This window comes from Artemia sp. Qi Xiang Cuo, chromosome 13, assembly GCF_049724085.1.
Source record: "Artemia sp. Qi Xiang Cuo chromosome 13, ASM4972408v1, whole genome shotgun sequence".
In the NCBI taxonomy this organism is placed as follows: Eukaryota; Metazoa; Arthropoda; class Branchiopoda; order Anostraca; family Artemiidae; genus Artemia; species Artemia sp. Qi Xiang Cuo.
Genome location: NC_142806.1, coordinates 23,490,540 through 23,514,731, shown reverse-complemented (window position 1 = coordinate 23,514,731; position 24,192 = coordinate 23,490,540). Strand labels below are relative to the sequence as shown.

General features: G+C 34.7%; 2 protein-coding genes across 7 annotated transcripts in view; one reads left to right on the top strand and one right to left on the bottom strand.

The window, feature by feature from the left end:
- The window catches only part of LOC148945093 (uncharacterized), a 49,589-nt gene extending 28,910 nt beyond the window's left edge, over positions 1-20,679 (top strand). The window contains exons 1-2 of one of the 6 annotated variants that reach the window (XR_016142774.1): positions 12,214-12,271; positions 20,377-20,679. Coding sequence is in view for 2 of the 6 variants with exons in the window: in XM_089099610.1 (XP_088955736.1) it covers positions 14,106-14,144; positions 20,377-20,625 (288 nt within the window). In the remaining 4 variants the exon portion in view is untranslated. The other 5 variants (XR_016142776.1, XR_016142775.1, XR_016142773.1 and 2 more) reach the window with 5 other exon arrangements.
- On the bottom strand, positions 1,238-2,123 carry LOC148945094 (uncharacterized). The gene has a single exon (XM_089098626.1). The coding sequence runs from the start codon at positions 2,069-2,071 to the stop codon at positions 1,238-1,240; it is 834 nt and encodes a 277-aa protein (XP_088954752.1). The 5' UTR covers positions 2,072-2,123.
- Positions 20,680-24,192: the final 3,513 nt, after the last annotated feature.

Sequence of the window (24,192 nt, the reverse complement as noted above, 5' to 3'; positions counted from 1 at the left end):
CAACATTCGGGAAATTAGAATGCTTTCCCGATATTTATTTAGAACACATCCCAACATCACACAATAGTGCAATTCCAGAGGCTAACGTTGTTACAAATTTATTTGAAAAACTAGCTGCTACTAAAGATGAGCTACTGCGGACAAAAATAGTATGTTAACAAAGATTCAGAAAAAAGTAAATGAAAAAATGGGCAGAGTAGTAAGCAGTAAACAGTAGTAAGCAATTATTTAGATTCTCAGTAACTATTGGGCCGAGTCGTCCCCTGACTTGTAATTCGTTAACAACTCTTTTTCCAGCAGTAAATCAGAATAAAGATATATTATGTATTGTTATACTATTATTACTCATTCTTAATTCTACATATTAAGAATAAAAGAATATCTATTATTCGAGACATACTTTTCTCATTATTCTAGATATACTTTTCATTATTTTAGATTTGTGTTAGAAGTTTGAAATTTCTCTCAGCTTGCTTTAAATGGACTAATAACTTCACTAAAGTAGCCAGGGATTCTGAATCCCTATGTATCTAATCCTTACATCATTGTTACAGTTGTAACTAAGCTCATAGTTATCGAAAACGAAAAAATGGTTAAAGAGAGCTATGCTAAAAATAAAACAAAATAAAATTTAGGAGTATTATCAGCAATACCTTTTTAATTTTACAGTAATTTGTAGTCATAAAATTTTATTTTGGAATTTTCGAAAAAAGCAAACACCTGAAATATGCAACAGAATTGGAGATCCGAATCCAATTTTCGTTTTAAGGGACCAACATGTTGCGAAAAGATGTTTGAAAACAAGTTTTATTGGAAATGGAAACACTATAGCTTGGGATTTGAAGTTTCAAAATGCCTGCCAAAACAACTGATTATGGTTTGTCCTTTTCGAAACTGCTTGCAGCAAGTAGTGATAGACAGAATGTCTACAAAAGTTGTTTTTGTTGCTCGATTGTTAAAAATTGATGTTAATTGGGAGTATACGACAACTTGATGCTGGAATATGTAGAATTCACCTCATGGACAATGCTTTTAGAAAGGATCTTGGTGAATATGGCGAAACTTGTCCAGGTTTAATAATAATATTTAAATATTTTTACTCGGCCGATTAGGAAAAAATGCCGATGACTATAGAAAAATCCAAGAGAAAAACTAGTGTTCCCGCGTTAACATTTTATTAAACACACAATACAAGCTATACAAATACAATGAAATTCATAAAAATTATCAAATATAATTAATGCTTGACACCTTTTAAGATAGGATAAATAATCTCAAACGCATCGTAAATTTCCTGTTTAGTTCTGGCACCGGTGATGACGATTTTTCCGCTTGCAAAAATTAGAAGGACAACCCGGGGCTTGACCATTCTATATATCAATCCGGGGAAAAGCTCCGGTTCATATCTACTAACCCCTCCAAGGGCTAAGACTAAGGCTTCTAGACGTACTGTAAACTTGACATTACAGGAGCCAACCATATTTTGAATCTTGAAATTCAAGATTTTAGCAGTGAATCCCAGCTTTTGTACGATTCTTGCATATTTTCTTGTAGCCAATCGAGAATCTTTTTCTGACTTTGCTCCAGTACACACCATTTTTCCGCTACTGAACATCAATACTGTAGTTTTAGGGTTTTTTATCCTCATAATGACGGCGGCAAACTTTCTTGGATTATATTCTGCGTTTCGCGCTTGACTACAAATCTTTTTTAAGTCCAACTTGCATCCAAGATTTACAGTAGATACAATATTCTGAAGAACAGGAATAACAGGGTCAGCTACAAAGGTGGGTGTATGTAGAATTGCAGGTAAAGATGTAGTAGGGCCATATATGTTCATTTGTATCTCAAGATGTCTTGGTACTACTGGAGACATCGTGAGATTGTCTTGTATTTGTGATATATTGGTATGCTTTAAGTGTGGCAAATTAATTCTAGACTTAGGAATCATATTCATATTTGTACTGCAGTAATCATGGACTACAGGAGATATAATATGATTTTCCTCCATTGGTGATATATTGGTATGCTGCAAGCATGACGAGTTAAATTCAAGCTTAGTAAAGTTCATACTTTTCAACTTTTATGCACTGATGCTGTTTTTCGACTAAGTTATATTGCATGGGGATTCGAGTCATATTTATGCCGAACATGACGCCATTTTGAATAAGGGAGGAGTGACGTCATTTTGTTGTACGCTGAAATGATACCCAGGCAATTTGAAATGGATTTATAGCTAAAATGACGTCACACAGACGGTACTGTCATAATAAATGCAAAAGAAGAATATAAATGGAAAATGAACAAGTAAAGCCAAGAGCTATTTCAATAATTTCTTTTCAAAAAAACTAATATTTAAGAAAAGAGAGTCATATAATGACTGATAATGTATTGGTTAAATTCGATAATCAAACAGTTCGTGGCAACGAACTGTAAGTAAGGAGTGACCCGGCTCAATAGTAACCGAAACTCTAAAAAACTGAATATTGATACCAATAGATACATCAAAAGTATGAGATTAATATGTTGATTTCAATTATATAAGTTTCATGATGTTTAGTCTTACCCATCCAAACTCACGCGCCTGATAAAATTTGCCTGTTTTTGGAAAAATTAGAAAACAGCCCCTAGGAGTCATAGAACTTTAATGAAAATGACACCGTCAGATTCAGCGTATCCCAGGACCCTACTATAGAAATTTTAAGCTCCTATCTGCAGAAATGTGGAATTTTGTATTTTTGCCAGAAGAATGAACACGGATGTGTGTTTTTTTTGTTTTGTTTTTTCCTGGGGGGATTGTATTCATCAAGTAGTCCTAGAATATTGTGAGAGGGTTTATTTGACCAAAAATGGAAATTTCTAGTGCCCTGTTTAAGTGAACAAAAAATTGGAGGGCAACTTGGCCCCCTCCCACGCTAATTTTTTTCCCGAAATCATCCAATCAAAATTTTGATATTGCCATTTTGTTCAGCGAAGTCGGAAATTTAATTAATATGTCTTTGAGGATGAATTAATCCCCCAAAGTTCCTGGGGGAAGGGCTATAAGTTATAACCTTTGCCCATTGTTTACATAGAATTTTGGTTTTTGGGATGTATACCGGCGTTTTCAGGAGGAATTTTTTCAGATGGGGGGTGGGGGGTCGGAGTAGGGGCTACGGGGGAGAACCTTTCCATGGAGGATGTTTCCTTGTGGGAAGGGACATTCCTATGAAGGAGGCACCAGATTTCCCAGCATTATTTAAAAAATGATCAGAAATTGAATAAGAAAAACAGGGTTTTTTCAACTGAAAGTTAAACTGAGTTCAAAGTATAAACTTGTTCTGTGAGTTTTGCAATCTGGATGTCAGCCATCTTTAGATTTATGGATCAGCAAAACGTGTATGTGATGAAACTTAAATTTAGTTACACATTTGTAACTAAATTTAGTAACACATTTAGCAACACATTTGTAACATGTATGATTAAACTTAAATAAGTTACACATTCTTATCTCGTAAATTTAGAAAATTATTTATCTTTCGCAAAAGAAATAGACATTGGTAAAAAAAAAAGGAAAAAAGGAAAGAACAGTTAATGGTTGTTTCTTTTTAATCTGGACAAGCAAGTGATTAATTTAAGCATAGGATCTACTGAATTAATCTTGAATTCTATTAGTCATAGTTAGTTTTTGAGACTTTAAGTTTTAAATTGAATATTTTGATTCGGATAATATTATATTTCCGATAATATGTCTTTCCGAGTAGGAGATTTGGTACTGGCGAAGTTTGCTCGATATCCACCATGGCCTGTTCGTATTATTAGTATCAGCAAATCAACTGCAAGGAATAAGTTGTATCAGTTTAGAGTATGTTGTTACGGAACACACGATCTATAGATGGTTTTACAGTCTTATCTTTTAGACTACGATCAGCATGCGGTTACAGCGAAACTGTCGAAAGAAAAGAAGGTTCCGTTAACATTCGGGGAATTATAATGCTTTTCCGATATTTATTTAGAAGACATCCCAAAATCACACAATAGTGCAATTCCAGGGGTTAACACTGTTGCCAATTTCTTTGAAAAATTCGATGCTACTGAAGATGAGCTACTGCGGACAAAAAATAGTATGTTAACAGAGATTCAGAAAAAAGTAAATGAAAAAAGTGGACAGAGTAGTAAGCAGTCTCTTAGGGCAGAAATGATTGTGAGTGAGGTGTATGATGCTATTAGCATTGAATACAATCCCAAATTTGCAAGAACTGAAAAGCTGTTAAAAGGTCTGAAAAGCCAGATTGTGTATATTGAATCACGTGTAAGCGTTGAACCGGATGCTGATGACTTAAAGCAGGATTCACTGTTTGAAAATCTGGTTTTCCTGGGTGCAAAACAAAAACCTGGTGTTGATCTGAACTCTTCTATACTAAGTATTGTAAACAAACAGATGGGTTTGGTTGAATTTTCCGTGAACCAGATCAGGAGTGTCAATCGGTTCAAGCTTGCTAACCTTTCTAGTTCAAGCACCCCAGTTGTACCGCCAGTGATTGTGCAGTTCGCAATCAGAGAAAGTGCAATTCAGATTTATCATCTTAAGTCGAGGCTCGCCAGCCTAGGTGTTTACGAAGCGAAAAAAGTCGATATTGGAAGATGTGAGGGATAAAATTGGGGTTAAGAATGTGTGGACAGATAAGGGCCGAATTTTTGCTTGTTTTCCTGGTGAAAATGCTACGCGAAAAATCCGTTTTTAGTCAGGTACGTCCTGATAGATGTTCAGTTGTTTGTGTGTATTGCATTTCGGCTCTCCCTATTTCAGTGAATCCATATATTTCGGGAATAATGCATATTTCTCCTTTGTGTTTATTTATTATGATCTTTTGCGTTGTTCTGTATTGTTTGTTCCCTTGTTACGCTGTTTCTTCATTAATATTATTATTTTTTTTGAGAATTGTTGATTTTGATGTGTGATAATTACCGGCACGTGTCTGAAGACACACATGAATAATTGTTTCCGGATTGACGATATTTTAGATGCCCGGATTGGGCAAGATGAGAATATACAATTTGCTAGTTTAAAACCGCTGCAGAAAAGTACTTATATTGTGCCCTCGAAGATTTTACGGCATGACTCTCTTTGTTTATGTTCGTGGAATTGCCACTTGACTACTGGGTGTCTTGATGTTCTGCAATTTATTGAAGACTCTTCATAGAAAATTGATTTAATTGCTGTTTGTGAAACATTTATTAGTAAAGACCAGTATCTCTCGTCATTGTTTTTCCGGGTTATTCGTTGGAGGTAAAAAATAGAAAGTCTCTGAATCGTCGCGGCTTAGGATTTTTGGTAAAAATAAACTTGAATTTTCAAACAGTTCGTGGTAACGAACTGTAAGTAAGGAGTGACCCGGCTCAATGGTAACCGAAACTCTAGAAAACGGGTTTTTGATACCAATAGATACATCAAAAGAATCAGGTTTCAATGCTGATTTCAAATATATAACTTTCATCGAGTTTAGTCCTACCCATCAAAAGTTAAGCGCCTGAGAAAATTTGACTGATTTTCAAAAAAAGGGGGAAAGACCCCCTAAAAGTTATAGAACCTTAATGAAAATCACACCATCATATTCAGCGTATCAGATAACCCTACAGTAGAGGTTGCAAGCTCCTATCTATAAAATTGTTGACCTTTCCATTTTTTTCAATAAGAAATATTACAGATGCGTGTTTATTTGTTTGTTTGTTTTTTTTTGTTTTTTTTTTCCCAGGGGTATTCGTATCGACCCAATGGTCCTAGAATATCGTGGGAGGGCTAGTTGGAACGGAAATTAAAAGTTCTAGTCCACTTTTTAAGTGACCAAAAAAAATGGAGGGCAACTAGGCCCCTTCCCACGCTTATTTTTTTCCCAAAGTCACCCGATCAAGATTTTGAGATAGCCATTTTGTTCAGCATGGTCGAAAATATGATAAAAATGTCTTTTAGGATGACTTGATCCCCCAAAGTCCCCAGGGGGAGGGCTGAAAGTTATGAACTTTACTCAATGTTAACATATAGTATTGGTTATTGGGAAGTATAGGCTACAGACTTTTTCAGAGGAGATTTTTCTGGTAGGTGGGGGAAGGAGAGGGTCGGGGGCTATATGGAAGGATCTTTCCATGAAGGAAGTTTTCATGGGGGAAGGGAAATTGCCATGAAGGGGGCGCCGGACTTGCCAGCATTATTTATTGGTTATTGGGAAGTATACAACCATTTTCAGGAAGGATTTTTTCTGGAGGGGGGGGGGGGCTAGAGGAGGGGGTTACTCTGGAGAATATTTACGTGGAGGATGTTTCTTTGGGGTAAGGGACCTGTCTAGGAAGGGGGCGCCGGATTTCCAAGCATTATTTAAGAAACTATCAGAAGTTAAATAAAAAAAACAAGTTTTTTCAACTGAAATCTAAGAAGGAATATTAGAACCTAAAACGAACAGAAATTATAACGTACGTGAGGGGGTTCTCCCCCAGGTCAATACCTCGCTACTTAAACTACAGTTTTTTTTTTAGTGCTTTCAAAAGAACTATATATTTGAATTAAACGGCCTTGGTGTTTCAGGGGTTTCTGAATCAAAATTTTGTTTAACTTTTAACGTAAAGAACTTGGTATTGAGTAAGGGGAGAACCCCTTCGTATAAGTAATAGCATATACGTACTATAAAACAAAAAAAAAAAAAACAAGCGATACGGCTCAATAGTAATCGAAACTTTTAAAAACGAAATTTTGATGTCATTAAATGTATCAAAAGAATGTGTTTATAATGCTGATCTTAAATATATAAATTTTATTAAGTTTAGTATTACTCATCAAAGGCTACGAGCCTGAGAAAATTTACTCGATTTTTTAAAGAGGGGGAAAACATCCCCTACAAGTGAAAGAATTGTAATGAAAATCACACCGTCAGATTCAGCATATCAGAAAACCCTATTACATAGGTTTCAAGCTCATATCTGCAAAAATCTGCAACTTTGTATTTTTTGCCAGAAGAAAAATATAGGAATATAGAAGTTAGTTACGTAAGTTAATTTGTAAAGACATCCATTTAGCAAAAGAAAATTAAAATTTTTATGCAAATAAAAGCAGCATTAACTAAAAAACGATCAGAAATTAAATAAAAAAAAACAAGTTTTTTAAACTGAAAGTAAGGAGCGACATTAAAACTTAAAACGAACAGAAATTATTCCGTATATGAAAGGGGCTTTCCCCTCCTCAACGCCTCGCTCTTTACGCTAAAGTTTGACTCTGTCTCACAACTTTATTTTTTAAAACAATAAAAAACTTTAGCGTAAAGAGCGAGGCGTTGAGGAGGGGACAGCCCCTTTCGTATACGGAATAATTTCTGTTCGTTTTAAGTTTTAATGTCGCTCCTTACTTTCAGTTTAAAAAACTTGTTTTTTTTATTTAATTCTATAAGAGATGATTTGATTGTTTGGATTGAGGGAAAGATCGAGAGTTTTTGTGTTGAATTATAAACTGAACAGAACAAAATAATTATTTGCCTGGACTTTGCCTAGCACTCGCTTAGACGAATTTATTGAAGATTTTGATCTGTTAATGCCTGGTATGTCCCGTGGTGGTTTAGATTTTATCTTCATAGGAGATTTTAATTTTTACTTGCTAGATTTAAATGGTGAGGATTTAGATTTTTTTAATTACATGGTTGCTAATGATCTTTACCCTTTAGCGTGCGCACCTACAAGGATTTCTACTCATTCAGCTACTTTTATAGATAACTTTTTTCTCAGCTCTAAGTTGCTAATTACCAGTTATGCTGATGTGGGTATTTATCCCGGATCTGATCATCTCCCAGTTATCGCAAGGATTACTTGCATACAGAAATCTAGAAACAAATCAAAGAAAGGGAAAGTGAGGCAACTGAAAAAGGCTAATTTAGATAAATTTGCGGAGGAACTGAGTAAACTTAGCTGGGATCCTGTTTTTGAAACATCGGGTGATGTAAATGATACGTACTGCACATTCTGCTCAATTATAAAACCCATTTACGAAAAAACATGTCCTCTAAAAATCGTTAAGGATAGGAAGGATATACCACGGAAACCTTGGATGAAAGTTGAAATTGTTCAGGAAATAGAAAACAGGAATCATCTTTATGAACAGTACCTTAGGACAGTAAAAGGTGATGATCTTGAAGAATTCAGTAGAGCCCGTAACAAGGCAAACTCTCTTAGAAGAAGAGCAAAAAGGGATTATTTTGAAAAGAAATTTACCGAGACAGAAGGTAACTCAAAAGAAACCTGGAAAATCATCGGGGAGATAATATCAAAGAAGAGCAGTTGCGAACCTCTCTCATTAGAGGTAGATGGGACTACACTCCATGATACTCCTCCTGTGAGTATGAGTTGCAAGATGATAGAGGGGACAGATTAGCCTTTGAGTTTGAGAGGTGTACCTGTGATGAACTACTTAAAATTGTTGGAAGCATGAGCTCCAATTCAGCGGGGATAGATGGAATGAACCTCCGAGCTTTTAAGTCAGTTTTGGTTTACCTTCTGCCTTGTATTGTTCATATAATAAATTTGTCGCTAGAAACGGGAATCTTTCCTGGACCCCTCAAAACAGCCAAGGTTTTTCGCCTTCAAAAAGAGGGCTCGAGATCTGATATTGGGAACTGGAGGCCAATCTCCATCCTTCCCCTTTTCTCAAAAGTACTTGAAAAAGTTTTTCGTCGACGACTCTACCAGTATTCGACCTATCATGGTATCCTTAGTGATACTCAGTTTGGCTTCCGCAAAAGTCACTCAACTACACATGCAGTGTTACACTTATGTGATTTTATGAATCAGTTGCACATTAGGGGGTTAAAGGGGGGGGGGTAAAGTATAGTAGATATTAAATACGTAACCTGACCTATGTACCTTTTCCCCCCTAGACCCCTAAAAACAAAAGATTGAATATTGTAAACGCAATGACAAACCACGGTTTGCAATCCAATTCTCTATTGAAAGAAACCCGTTTGACTAGTTTCTTAAGCATCTTCCCTATATAATATATCGCGTGGGTTCCAGCTAATACAACAGCACCCGTATTTAATATATGTTATGATTTACCCCCATCGCCCCCTAATGTGCAAATATATAGCCCAAATTTGCTTCTAAACTATTATATTTTCATCCTATTTTGTTTTGTTTCATTAGCATTAACGAAACTTCACTTATTGCGTGTTTACCGCTTTCTTAACCAGTACTGTTTTTTTTGTAAAAAGTGACCCTAGTTGCCCTACAATTCCTTTGGTCAGTTAAGAATGGCACTACAACTTTTAATTTCCGTTTGAATGAGCTCTCTTGCAACCTTCTAAGACCACTGGGTCCATACAATCACCCTTTGGGAAAAGAAAAAACAAATAAACACGAATCCGTGAGTGGTAAATATACATAATTCCCCATTTTTGCAGCTTTGAGCTTCAAACCTCTACTGTAAGGTTCTCTGATACGCTGAATCTAATGGTGTGATTTTCATTAACATTCTATGACCTTTATGGGGTGTTTCCTTCTTTTTCCGAAAATAAGGCATATTTTTTCAGGCTCGTAACTTTTGATGGTAAAGACTAAACTAGATGAAGCTTATATGTTTAAAATCAGTATATAAATCCAATTCCTTTGATGTATCTATTGGTGTCAAAATTCCGTTTTTAGAGTTTCAGTTACCATTGAGCCGGGTCGCGTCTTGCTTAGAGTTCGTTACCATGAACTGTTTGATGACCTCACACGGACGGTGCTTTCATAATGTATGCAAAAGAGGAATATAGGTTGAAAATGAAAACATACACCCGAGACCTATATCAATGATTATCTTGAGCACCCATTGGCTGAATTTTAGGGGGGGCTTCCCGGTCTAGTTGGAGCTTCCATTGCTGTATAATAGAAATCTAAAAACAAAAATATAAGGCGGTGACATTCAGCCATAATAGGAGATGGGGCCTGAACCCCTCCCCCTACCCCTCTTACAGGTACCCATGATGGTTCTCTAAGGAACTTTTTTCAAGGAAACTAATAATTTAAAAGAGAGAGTCGTAATAATGACTAATAATATATTAGTTAACGTCGATAATTTATTTAGGCTCAGAAAAACAAATATACACATTAAGTTATGTTACATTTAGTCATAGCTGATTTGCGTTCAGTGGCAGTTCTGGGCTCTTTTGCACCCGGGACAAAATCTCGATTACCACCATCACTACCCCCCCCCCCCTGTCTCCCAAACATTATCAGGCTAAATTAAAAAAAATGATTGATTAAAATTTGACAAAATCATCATTTATTGTATATCAAAATGTCGCCAAAAAAAAAAATAAATAAATATATATATATATATATATATATATATATATATATATATATATATATATATATATATATATATATATATATATATATATATATATAAATATATATATATATATATATATATATATATATATATATATATATATATATATATATATATATATATATATATATATATATATATATATATATATATATATATATATATATATATATATATATATATATATATATATATATATAAATATAAAATATATATATATATATATATATATAAAATATTAATTGTTTGATTGTGGAAATAAATTTGGCTAGTAACAGGGCCAATAGAGTCTAAAAGAGGTCAATATCTTGTAAATATATACTTATTAAATTGTAAGTACGATGGCATAGCTATTAAATTGTTAGTCCGAAATTGCTTACGAATTGTTTTGGGTACTTGGCTGACTGACCGTATTTCAAACAATAGGCTGTACGAAAAATGTGGCTTCAATCCCACTTTCTATGGTTACTATGAAAGAAAAGTTGAGATGGCTAGGGTATGTTCTGTGGATGAAATATGACAGATTGTCCATTCCGGTCAATCGCCTAAGGCTAAACGGAAAGCAGGTGGTCCTCGTTTGGGGTGGGAAGGTGTCATAAAGAAAAATTCAAAGAAAATGGGAACTTCGTGAGAGGGTGTAAAAGCGGAGGCTTTGAATAGATTGTGATTGAGAAAGATCGTGTATTTGTGTTTTGGCCTCAAGCGGCTTGGTTCTGCGCTGAGTTTTTAGTAGTAGTAGCAGCAGAGGAACGAAGGCAAGTCTGAAAGTTTTAAAAGATTTCCTGAATGTGTTTGATTATCCGTAGCTATATCCTTAAAAAAGCTAAGGACATTTAGATATGAGCCTTTCATCGCAGTAGACGATAGGTGGACTGATTGGGAACTGGAATAGGCTCGTTTCTTTCGATATAAAAAGTAGAGCTAGGATCCATGTAACAAACCATTCAAGTTATTCCATCAATGTTGTCATCTATCAAAGAGGTTTTTCCGCCGTCCAACAGAAAATTGTTAACTAACATTTTTCCCAACAATCGTTTTTCCGCCGTCCAACTAGAAATTGTTAGCTAACACTGTCAGAAGATTTCTCTAACAAATCGAATGCTTGTTGAAGGAAATTGTTGGGGAATTTAAAGCAAAATATTCAAAAATAAGCAAGATGGGTACTTTTTATGTTCACAATATTGATAGAGAATCGAGGACTGCTGCTATTTTTTTTTCCTTTCCCGTTTTAGTTTATTAGAAATATCTTTTCTGGTAATCTCATTGAAAAAAAAAAATCAATTCTTCCGTTGAAAAAAATAGAAAAACAACGAGATTGTCACGTAGTCATAGCAATTTGATATGATCAAAAATCTAACGATTTCACTTATGCAATCAAATTATATTTTTTACTAGGTTGATCCACTTCCTCCATACATGGGATAATTTAGGTAAATGCACTAAACAGTTACTTTAGGAAAGCTTAAGCACTGGCATTTTAACTTTCACCTAAATTCAATGTACTTTGCCAAATAATAAAATGTTTAGTGCCTTTGTTTTATTTGCTGGCATTAATAGTTATATATTTTTTTCTATAATATATGAACACTTTGAAATATTCTATTAATTTAATTTCTAAGCTTTGGTGTTAATTGGGTTTTATCAAGCTCAAGTTAGCTCACAGCAACAATACCGTGGTCAGAATTTTTCTTTGAAGGTCCTGCTCAATATCATGTTTCTGCGAATTGTTAATTAACTATTTCTGTTAGCTAACAATTCTGTTTCCACTGTCCAAACAAATTTGGGTTAGCTAACATTGTTAGCTAACAATTGGATGGCGGAAAAACCCCTCAATTCATTGATATCTCATTCGATTCGGCAGAGTGTGTGGAACATGACTATTATTTTAGGAGTAGTTGATTCTGAAATCAGCTGCTAAGAGCTGTCAGAGACTATTGGTTTGAATAAGATTAGAGGAGAATTAGTAAAATAAAGATTTGGATTTTGCTCTCCCTTTCCTAACTTATTGTCTAAACTTACCTTTGTCTTATTTTCTCTCCAAAATTCATTGTTTTGTTTTGACACAAGACTGACCCACTTTTGCTAGGCTCTTAACAGAATGAAAAGGTTGTTATACAAATAAAAAAGAAAATGCAGTGAAAAATGAAGTAATAAAAGAAAACTGAAGTCAACATTATAAAATACAAGGTATAGAAGGTTCAAGGAAGAGTTTAAATAGGCTAGTTACAACCCAAAAGCCCATAATTTTCATGGACGAAGAACAATGGTGCAGTCAGAAAATAATTATGAGGGGGGCCAACTAGGGTCTCTGGGCCAGCCAACAGAAAACATTAAAAATGTCTTAGAAAAATGGTATTTTAAGGCATTTCTTTAAGTTTATTTTAGCTTTTTGAACACAAGTTTTGAGTAGAGGCTAAGGAATAAATGATTAAACCAAGCAGATTAAATCAGATTTTAAAACAGAATTTTTTTATTGATAGGTAAGAGGCTAAAGACCCTTTTCCCCTCTCCCCCCCTTCTGTGGATGCACACCTTAATAAGAATAACAAATTAATAAAGAAGAAGAAGTATCAAAATTAGGCTTACTCTCTTCTTACCACCTTGTTTGCTAACTAGCACCCTCAGTTAAAAGCATGGCTTGCCACACCCTTGCAAAGATTATTGAACTCAAAATATACTCCAGGCCAGTTCTATAGCTCCAGGATTTTTATTATGGGGGGGGGGCAAGTGGTGTCCATATCTAGATAGTCAAAAGGCATGGGTTATATGATAATTTGTGTATAAATTTAGAATTGGTACTGTTGACAAGGAGACAAGTTAAGAAATTAATTCTTACTTTAAAATATGCATAATGATCCTAGTTAACATATTAGCCAAGGGGAGAACCTTTATCATCAAGTCTTTGCTCTAAAAATCCTTCTTTTTCCAGCTTACAATAAATTATTGTAAAATATTTTACAATTATTGTAAAAAATTATTTTTTACAATAATAAATTATTGTAAAAAATTACAATAAACCTCCATGCTAAGATGCAATGCATAAATCTTTTGAAATTGCTGCTATGAATTGCCAAATAAGTTGTTCTGTAGATAGCATTCATCCCAGTCATTTTTAATTCCATTTTTTTTTAATGAGCAGTTGCAAAAATACCTTTTTTTAATGAGCAGTGGCAAAAATACAAAATATGCATGGAATTGAAAAGAAAGGAAATGGATATAAAAACCTAAGCTATACTAAATACTCTGTATATATACTCTGGGTATATACTCTGTATGTATATGTATATTTATAGCAATATTTTGTATTTTTGCTACTGTTGTATTAATATTTTTTTTTATTTCTGCCACTGCTAAGTAAAAAAATGGAATTAACAATGACCAGGATGAATGCTATCTATAGAACAACTTATTTGGCAATTTGTAGCAGCAATTTCAAAAGATTTACGCATTGCGTCTTAGCATGGAGGTTTATTGTTTTTTTTTTAAGCTGGAAAAAGAAAGGATTTTTAGAAGAAAGACTTGATGATAAAGGTTCTCCCCTTGGATAATGTGTTAACTAGGATCCATATTTTAAAGTAAGAATTGTTTTCTTAACATGTCTCCTTATCAGCAATACCAATTTTAAATTTTTTCTCCAAATTATTGGGGCCCAAAACATTGCCCCTGCTTCAGGCTATTCCACTGCCTTGAACCCAAAGAGCTGCTACCAGACATATAGATTGCATTAACCTCTATTAGATTAACACTCCATTTTAAGATGGAGAAAGAGGGTCTATATATAAGAGATGGACTAAAGGTTAGTCTCATTCATTTTAATTTTCTTATTACTGATGGAATTGAGTATTTCAATAAAAATACACAATAAAACAATCTCAATTTTTGTAGGTGTTGCTTATAAAAGCCTCAGTGCCCCCTGTGTTTTGGACTCTGAATCTAATTTGGCTGCTATGTTATGACATGTGATGTCCAATTTTGCAAGTTATGATCTTGTCCTTCTGCAGGAGTTTAACCTTCCTGAAATCTAGATTTGGATTGATGGATCCAATTTTTTTCCACTAGAGATTCTCCTTTTTTGTCTGCCCTCTCATAATTCCCTCTGTCAAACAATATCACAACCAACTTGTTTAAGGGAAGGGCAAGTTTCCAACACTCTTGATCTGGTTATTTACAGTAATCCTGACCTTCTTATTAGGAATGTAATAACTATACCAATTGGTAATAGTGACCATGTTTTAATTATTTAAGAGTTATGTTTGCCTACTAAACAACCCTCTTCCAAACAGCAAAAATATGTCAATTACAAACTAGTCTCTGAAAAACTTGCCAATTGCAATTGGGAACAGCTTACCAACAATGATATTAAAGAGAGTTGGTCTAATGTGAAAACTAATTTTGCATTCCACAAAGTCATGCACCAGATTTTTTGGGGACTAAACAGGTCAAAATTCTACCTTTTTTAACTAAAGAAACAAGTAAGTCAATTAATAGAAAAAATTAAGCATTGAATTGTTACAGGAAAAAGAAAACCTCAGAAAATTATCAACTGTTCATAACCAAACAACCAACCATATCAAGTAGCTGAAGAGAAGGTTTGAGGAACAATTAGCTGAGGATGTTAGTGATAATCCTAAATCTTTCTGGCATTATGCCTCTCAAAAATGTTGCAGAAGACACACTTTTGCTGATATCTTTTACAATAGTCAACTAGTTGCTATCCTGAGTTGATAGTTGAAATTTTCAACTAACAATTTGCTTCTGTTTTCTCCTCCAATTCAGTACTGTTTTCCCAAATTTATGATGTACCACATACTATGGAACCTATTCTGATTATTGATTCAATAGTTCTAAAGGAACTTATGTCACTCAAATTGAATAAATCAGCTGGGCCAGAATACATTCATCCTTGTATCCTCCAAGAATGTCAAACAGTCTTGTGTCAACCTCTTTCCTTACTGTTCAAGATATCATTAAATCTTTCCAGACTACCTCTGGATTGGGAAACTGCCCATATCATTCCAATATCTAAGAAAGGTAGAAAGGACCTTGCTGACAACTACCAACCTATCAGCATAACATTAGCAGTTGTTAAGGTTCTTGAAAGAATAATCAATTCTGCATTTATTAGACATCTTGAAGTAAATAATCTCTTGCACAGCTCATAGCACGGCTTTTGTTCTGGAAGATCCATTGATACCAATCTCCTTGAATCATATGACCATATCACTAAGTTGCTTGATGCAAGGGTGCCTAGACATGAATCTTCTTACTTCTCTAAAGCTTTTGACAAAGTTTGTCACAAGCAACTTGCAATCAAATTATGTGCTATTGAGCTTGAAGAGAAGTCTCTGCTCTGGATCCTTGATTATCTTTATATGCAATCTCAATATGTTCAGTTATTTTAGGACTCTGGCAGTTGTATTCTATCCCCATCAAAGCATGTTTTGAGTGGAGTTCCTTAGGGTAGTGTTTTGGGCCCTACATTTTTTAAAATCTTCATTAATGATGATATTTCCACTATCAGCAATAAACTAACGCTCTATGCTGACAACCTGAAGCTCATTGGACCAGCCTTGTCCTGTGAAGATCATACCCTTCAACATAATAATCTTGGACTGCTTGATCAAAGGTCTGGGGCTTGGCTAAATTTAATATTGTCAAGTACCATGGCATTCACCTTGGCAAATTGAATCCTTATTGATCTTATTGTCTCTCAGGACTCCCACTCTACTCTGTAAATACTGAGTAAGGTCTTGGAATCACTATTGATAATAAATTAAATTCAGCACTCATGCCTAGAAGTCTGCTGCTGGTGCTAATTCAACCATGGGGCGGATTAAGCACACTCTTTCCACTTGTTCCCCTAAAGTCATGAGTCTTTTGTATAAGGAACTTGTTCATCCTAAGCTTGAAGTTGGAATGTCTCTAGCCTCCCCTTATTTCAAAAAAGACATAAAAGTGTTGGAAGATGTGCATAGACATGCCACCAAAGTGATATCTGGCATGCAGGAACTTTCCTACCCTGCAAGACTAGCAAAGCTGAAACTACCAACTCTTGTATACAGGAGAAATAGTGGTGATGCAATTTTAACCTCTAAGTTAATGAGGGCTAATGCACTTCCAGCATTAAATAATTTCTGAGACCACACTGGCTAATCATGATAAAACATAAAATCGCAAAGAAAGGAAGAAAACGAGGACAATTAACAGCCAGTGAAAAAAATTGAAAAATTAGGCAAATATTTCGGTCAAGACTTCCGCTTGACCGTCCTCAGTGCAGAATAAAACTGATAAAAATATAAAAACCAAACCTTAAAATAAAAACACAAAACTAAAATTGGACGACCCTTTCTTATTCTTAGTAACGGTGAAAGGGTAACTGAATAAAAAACACAAGTCTAAATGGCATTTCACAATTTCATTTTACGTAAAGCGTTCTTAAAGGCTAATTGCTTTCCAGTTTGATTATTATCAAAGATTTTATTTGATTGCACAAGAAAGGAAGAAAACGAGTACAATTAATGGAAGTGCAATTCTGAGATACTATTCCAGTAGTTTAATACACAACAGGAGAAAAATTGTTGTTGGTGTCAAATTGAAAAATTCGTTTATAAATATACATGGCAATCACTAGAATTTGGCTTTCAGGTAAGTACTTGAGGTGTTTTATTGAAAGACCATCTCTGTCCATCCTATTCTTTGCTTTGGAAAGTACTTTTCAATAATTTCAATAGGAACTTTCAAAAGGCAAATAGGAACAACGCAATGCTGCCCTGAGAAACGTGCAAGCCAGCTGGAAACTTTCATTTCATATTGATTGGTTATAGTAAGATTCTCATCTCCATACATCAAAGTATAGTAAGAGTGCGAATCATGTAGTGTCAGAGAACTACTAGATGGACGATCATCTTGTCTGATTAGCCTTAGCCACGATTTTTTTTATTTCCTGTGAACCATCGTCCGATAATTCGGTATCTCTCCATTTAAGATTTAGATTTATGTTTTGTACTCAGTTTCCGCTTGAATACAGTCCCGCATAGCGGTCTTCCACAAGCAATCCAAATGTTTAACCAGGCTTTTGTATGTCGTTTTGCCGACTGGAGTTCAGTGGATTTGGACCACATCTGTTTATCTATCCTAATATTGGCTTGCCTTTTAGGAACCGCTTTCGCTTTGGCCACTTTCAGAGCCTGGATTACTTGATGGTTGTAAGAGTTAAAAATCAACCATGGCTGTGACTTTGGAAGGGCCAGAGCAGAGTAGATGAATTGGAACTTTGATGCAACTTAGGACCGAAACAACAGTGGCGACGTAAAGGGGAATATGGCATTTCTCCCAATTTTGCTTGTTGACCCACTTTCTGGAACAAGCGTAAATAGTGCTCTGTGTTGGTTGCCTCTGAAACGAAAGTCCGGAATGGTCACTAATCGGATTATCAGTGCAAATTGTAACTGGAAGACTAGAAATGGATGTACATGAAAGTACGTGGTGAATATTGGAGGTATGACCACTAGTATGGGTGTACGTAAAATCCAGGGACTTTGGCCAAATCTTAAAAGTGGTGGGGAGGCAATTCAGAAAAATATCGGATAGAATATGGTCCTTGTATGGGTCACAGTTGAGGTCCCCGGCAATTAGCCACTTGCACCCACAAAGCTCAAGAGACTCCAAATGGTGTCTTAGGGCATCTGCTGCTGTTGAGAACTTTGTCAGAAAGACAGTATTGTTGTAGTTAGTAGGCATGTATGTGTTGATGAACTCAATTCCCTCAATAGAGACGTGCAACAGACTACTGCTTCTAATAGTCGGCTTAGCCAAAAGTTCTTTCCTAGCGTATATTGCCAAGCCTCTGGACGGACGCGCTGCCGTAGATCTCGCCAGCTCTACAAAGACAACGTGTGAGCGGGATCTGTTCAGGAAGTTTATACTCATCCCAGGAAGCATATGCTCCTGGATAAATAGCACGTCATAAATTTGAAGGAGATCATCTATGTCTTCTCTTTTGTTGCGACAACCATTGATATTCAGACTGAAAACTTTAAGAGATCTATTCACTGATTATTTTTGTTTCCCAGAATCTCTCTCAATTTAGGGCATCTTAGGCTGAAGTAGACATGAGGTCCGTTGCAAGAAGTGCATTTGAGGTCTCCGTTACACGGTAACGGAGACCTCATATATATATATATATATATATATATATATATATATATATATATATATATATATATATATATATATATATATATATATATATATATATATATATTTATATATATAATACCCTCTGAGCACTTTGTTACCACTGTAGGGCCATTAACAGCAATATAACCATGCATATCCTAAGCTGTTAAATTTTCACTATCTGATAACCATGTTTCTTTTAAGCCTAATACATCAAAAGGGCGATCCCACGAACATTCAGACAAAATACATTAAAACTACTACTTACAGATAGTGGGGTCATGATTTTATCACAATAATCAATAGTAGTGTGATAACTGCAACTAGAATTAGCCATAGATTCAAGGAGAGGGTCAAATTCGTGTGTGTATTGTTTACCAGCACTACTTGGTTGATCAAAGATTACTGAATTAAGAATAGAAGAATTCAAAAGGAAACAAAAATCACTGAGATTTATCACACATAACAAATGCATACAGTATCCTGACAAATGAACACAATATCCATACAAGCAGGCTGAAGTAGCAGAGGGTGGATTGAAACTTTAAAAGTAAAATATATAGGAAACAAAAGGAAAAAACATCTGCAAAAACAAAGAACAATAACAAACTAAAAAGTTCAAGGAAAAAAATTATAACAAACAAATACAAGGACAGAGGAAAAAACAAAACAAAGGAAAGGGAAAAACAAAAAAGAAGCAACTGGAAGAAAGAAGTATCAATGGTTTAAGCAGCCCACTGAAATGAGTAGTGTAAAGCAACATAAATGCTAGCACAAGAAAAACCATTAAATTATACAATGAAGTAACAAAACAGAGCAAAAAAAAAATTTATTTCAGTCCTGGGAGGGGCTTGGATGGGCTGTAATTGACTGATGGAAAGCATTAACTTGAGATGCCTCTTGAACAATAATCAATTTACCATCAGAAAGCTTGGTAAGTATTTCCCCTCCACTAGACCATGTAGAGAAGTCTGTCTAGGTTCTTTGAGTGACTTAGAAATGAAGACACCACTACCTTGCAAACTGTTCTTTTCTTTCAGAAGGAGCTGTCGCGTTCTCACAGATGAGTCACGCATCTGTGCATCCTCATCTCACAGATGAGGATGCATGTTTTTTTCTATTTAAATAAGTAATTTGAATAATAATATGAGCCAAGTCAGTTGGTAAAAATAACCAGCCAGTTGAAAAAATCTATTGCCCCTGCCCTCAAACGTTTTGGCCAATGAAGCCTCTGGCTGGGACCAGATCAAGTCCACAGGAAGTAATTACTTGTACTTCTTACTCTCAGTCTTTCATGTCTCTGCAGTTTCATTATTGGGAAACCCTTCTGTAGCTGCCACTAATTACGTATTTTCCAATTATTTTCTTTAACCCCAATTTTACCCTGCTATGATAACTCACCCCCCAAAACACAATAAAGGAATTAAAATAAATGAAAATGCAAAAATAAATGCTATTTGATGTTCTTCACCATACATTCTGCCTGTGTTTTGGAATATAGGTAAAATGCTCCAAAATTCCTTCCTTTCTTCATCGTTTTTGTCATATTTTCTTTTTGGCTGTTCTATTTTGCACATGGGAGAATTTTCAAAGAGCGGGTGGTACGTCTAGGACCCCAACAAAAAAAGAAGAAATAAGTAAGGAAATACATAGCATAAAATGTTAACAGTAATTTTTCCTAGTATTTGAAACATTCTTTGAGAAGATATGTGCATAAGAAATTTTGCTGATATTTTCATAGATTTATCCCTCTGGATGATTTTTTAAAGATTTTCATATTCATAATCTATGTATTTTATCATAATTTCCGTAATTTATATTTATCTATATTTTCAAAACTTCTTTTTTAGTTATTCATGTTGGAGAATAGAATTTCCGATAATGAAAGTAAAGTCAACAAAACCAATCCTGGATTTGCCTCTTCTGACTGGGGCGAAGAAGATGATTGGTACAGTTCATCTTCTATTTTAGTGGAACCCTCTACTACCATCAACACAACTTGCAAATTTAAAATATATCTGAAGAGTCATCTACATTTGAGATACCTGAACTTGGAACTATGGATTATGTACTATCAGAGCCATCTATTGATTCATTAAGTGATGAAACTAATGAAAAAACCAGGTTTCCTTGAAAAATGAACTGGTTGAATTGGTGAATAGTGAATTGGTGAATAGTGAATTATAGTCTCAACATAACGTCTGAATATTATAAAATATTATAATATTTATAGGTTTTAGCAGTTTGATAGTAACAAATATACAAATTTTGATGCTTTGTCAACTAATTTAATATATGGTATTAGAAAATTCATAAAGATTGGTCTATTTTACTTTTTTTTAACCGCAGACGCGCAAATTGAGCATTGTCTCTTAATACTAATGGAAATTCTAATGCAGCATTGCCAAATATGAATCTACAAATAAACGTTTAAGTTTTAGCTACCAAATCCTAGTTGTAGTTGCAACTGTAATCTAGTAAAGAACATACCTCAGCCCATAGCCACCAAAAACTGCCAATTGATACTGATTTAAAAAGGGTAACTACTATTCAGGTTCAGCTAAATATAGTTTGTAATTTCAGAAACGTAATTTTGAGAATTTTTCAATAGAAATCCCTTTTTGTAATAGAAAGCTCTTCCAAAATGGCTGTAAATTGAAGTAAAAAGCGTCCCATCAGAGTCCTCATGGCCAAAAACTCTCAACAGGGAGTTTTACAAAAGCAACAAATATAGCTTTACTTTCAGGGCTTTTAATTTTTACCCAAAGGCTTATAGACAGAGAAGAGTAACCAATTTTAAGACTAAAATGCATCTCTAATATGAGTTAATCTAATTTGAGATTAGCTCATATAAGTCTTTGATATTTACATTGTGTCTTTGACATCAATGACCAATGTTACTTTTATTATTTATCCTAAGTTACTTTTAACACCATCTCTGTGCTCTTGCCGCTCTTACTCTGTGCAATACTGATTATTAATATACCAAGAATTCCAAGATAGAAGTTGGCCCATTTGCTAACAGTGTAGTGTTGCCACATTGACTTTATTTTCAGGGTAAAATTAGCAATAATTTAGCAGTGATATATCCCTTCTTCCCTTTTCTTTCTTTCAGGGGGTCACTTTATAGAATGGATAATCGTAGGTAGACCAATAGGGGCTTATTTAAAAGGCATTATATTTACATCAAGTGCTCTTTTTTGGTAGCAAACAAGATTGTGCCACATTTTTCTGCAAAATAAAATTTTGACTCATAAGAGAAAAAATACTGTCCAGAGAAAGCTTTGAGATATCCAATTGACTCACAGATATGAGTATACAGCGCTGCGCGGTGGTATACTTGCCACTAAAGCTGTCATCCCTGCTCTTCCATTGAATAGGCCACCAGTCCAATAAAAAATCTGCTTCTCATTTATTTTGTTAGATTCAGTTACAAAACTCTTTTCATGATCATGAGTGGGAGGCTAGAAGGGGAAACTCCCTCCTGTTTAGGTGATTTTTGACCTCTGTAAGTCTTAAAATTGCTCCTTACTTGTGTCTAGGGTTTTTTAAAGTTTAATAATGGTATTAGGAGTAATCTTTTTAACGCGTTTACTTGATATTATCTTGCTGATTTAACTATCCCAAAGAATTGTAGAATAGTTTATATTAATTTTAAAATAATTCATTTAAAGCTATCAAGAAGGTGGGGACTTTATGGGAGGGGGAAAGAGCAAAGCTCTGAATAAATTGCAGTGGAGGAGGGGGTTTGTAGCTATCTTGACTGCAGGTGACTGGTGCTGCCATGGGTTTTAAGTATAGTTGTATCCAAAGTCACGTTTCTCAATAGACTGGAAGCTGCTGCAATTTAGGGGGCCCTTCATTTTAAGGGATCTTCTCATAGCTTTGAAATACAGTAAATTTTTTTGTAGGAATGAGTAAAATACTTTTAAGCTCTGCACTATTGAATAACTAAATTCATATTCACACTTATGGCAAAGAAACCCATAAATATGAAAGTCCGATTTTGACCCAAATTAATAAAATAGGCTACAGTATAGGGGGCCCTAAGTCTTGTGAAATAATGTAGCCTAATATCTGTAAGTTATGAATGAGTAAAATGCTTAAAAATGTTTCTCTGTTAGGCACTTAACTTAAAATAATACTCACACTTATGGTAAAGAAATAAATGAAAATAAAAATTTACTTAAATAGTATTGTTAGGTAGGATCCACTTTGAGAAGTAAGAGGACTCAATTTGAAACTATGGCTTTCGGATAAGGGGTCTCAATTTGGCATTAAAAACTTAATTTGAAGTTTCAGGTCAATACGTGGCTCTTTATGAGGTGATCCAATTTTTTCCTTAGCTCAAAGGAACTGCAAGGTCTTACTTTGACTATGAGGATAACTGATATTAGAAAGTAGTTTTCAAGATTTGACAAAAAAATGTAAAATATGGGAAAAAATGCGAGATGGACAGATCAATGGATAACTGACGCTATCTAGAAATGAAACTTAAATTGTAAGTTTACTAATTTTTTGTTCATTTGCTAAATTATATTTTCTCGCCGGTCTAAAATAGGACTAGGCCTACTTTTCTAACGCAGAGATTATAGTTACTAACTATAACGCAAAGAAAACACCAGTGTAACAATAAACCACATGGCGTGTTATAAAGAACCTGCATGTTTAACTATGACATTTTTCTTAATCTTGCTATGTAGTCATTTAGACTGGAAGGAAATGAGGACAAAGAATTGATATCATGTAACAAGAAAATTTTTCAAGCGGATGGTTTATTTACCTGGGTAGTATTATTAGTGATGATGCTGGATGTAGCGAGAATGTAAACAGTAAAATAGTCAAGGCACAGGGTTTTTTTATGCAGTTGAAAAGTCTTGGAAGAATAGAAACATAAATCTTTGAACTAAAATTATAATATTATAAGTTGCGGTAATGACACTGGTCATGTATCATGGGCGCTTCCAAGGGCTGGGGAAGGTTTGTAAAATATTTCCCAGAGGATTGTGGTTGTTTTTGGCATTTGTTTGACTGAGTGTATATCAAGCAATAAGCTATGTGTAAAATGTGGTTTAATCATACTTTCTAGGGCTATAATGGAAGAAGGTCAAGATAGCTAGGCCAGGTTTTACAGATGATGAATGACAGATAGTGCTTTTTGTCAATTCATGTGGGGACGAAGGAAAAACTGTTCGTCCCAGCATGAGGTGAGAAGATATTATAATAAAGGATTTAAAAGAAATTCCAACTTCATTGAAGGGTAAAGGGTGAAGCTTTAAATAGATTGGAATAGAAGAGGAGCGTGAACAGCTCTGTTGGCCTCAGGTGGCTTGGTGCTGCAGTGATTTGTCAGTAGTGGTAGCAGTAGCATATATTTTTGGATATAATAATCATATTTTACATAATCGGAAAAAACCAGTTCTTGTTGACTTGATCTTGTTACCTAAGTCGCATTTATCTTTTGGTAAATTGTATTCTTTGTCAGTTCGTTTTCGACAATCACACGGAGCATAGCCTACATTTGTTTGTTTTGTTTTGAAGGCAATCGAGTATTGCATACAGACTAAAGATATTGTATGCAGTCATTAGTATTCATTAAAAGGTGAGGAATTTTGTACGCAGTTTGGTAAGGATCTTCTTGTTCTTGCAGAAGGACCCAGATGTTT

Coding starts and splice junctions, on each gene's coding strand:
- LOC148945094 (XM_089098626.1), bottom strand. CDS start 2,071: ATGAACTTTACTAAGCTTGAATTTAACTCGTCATGCTTGCAGCATACC.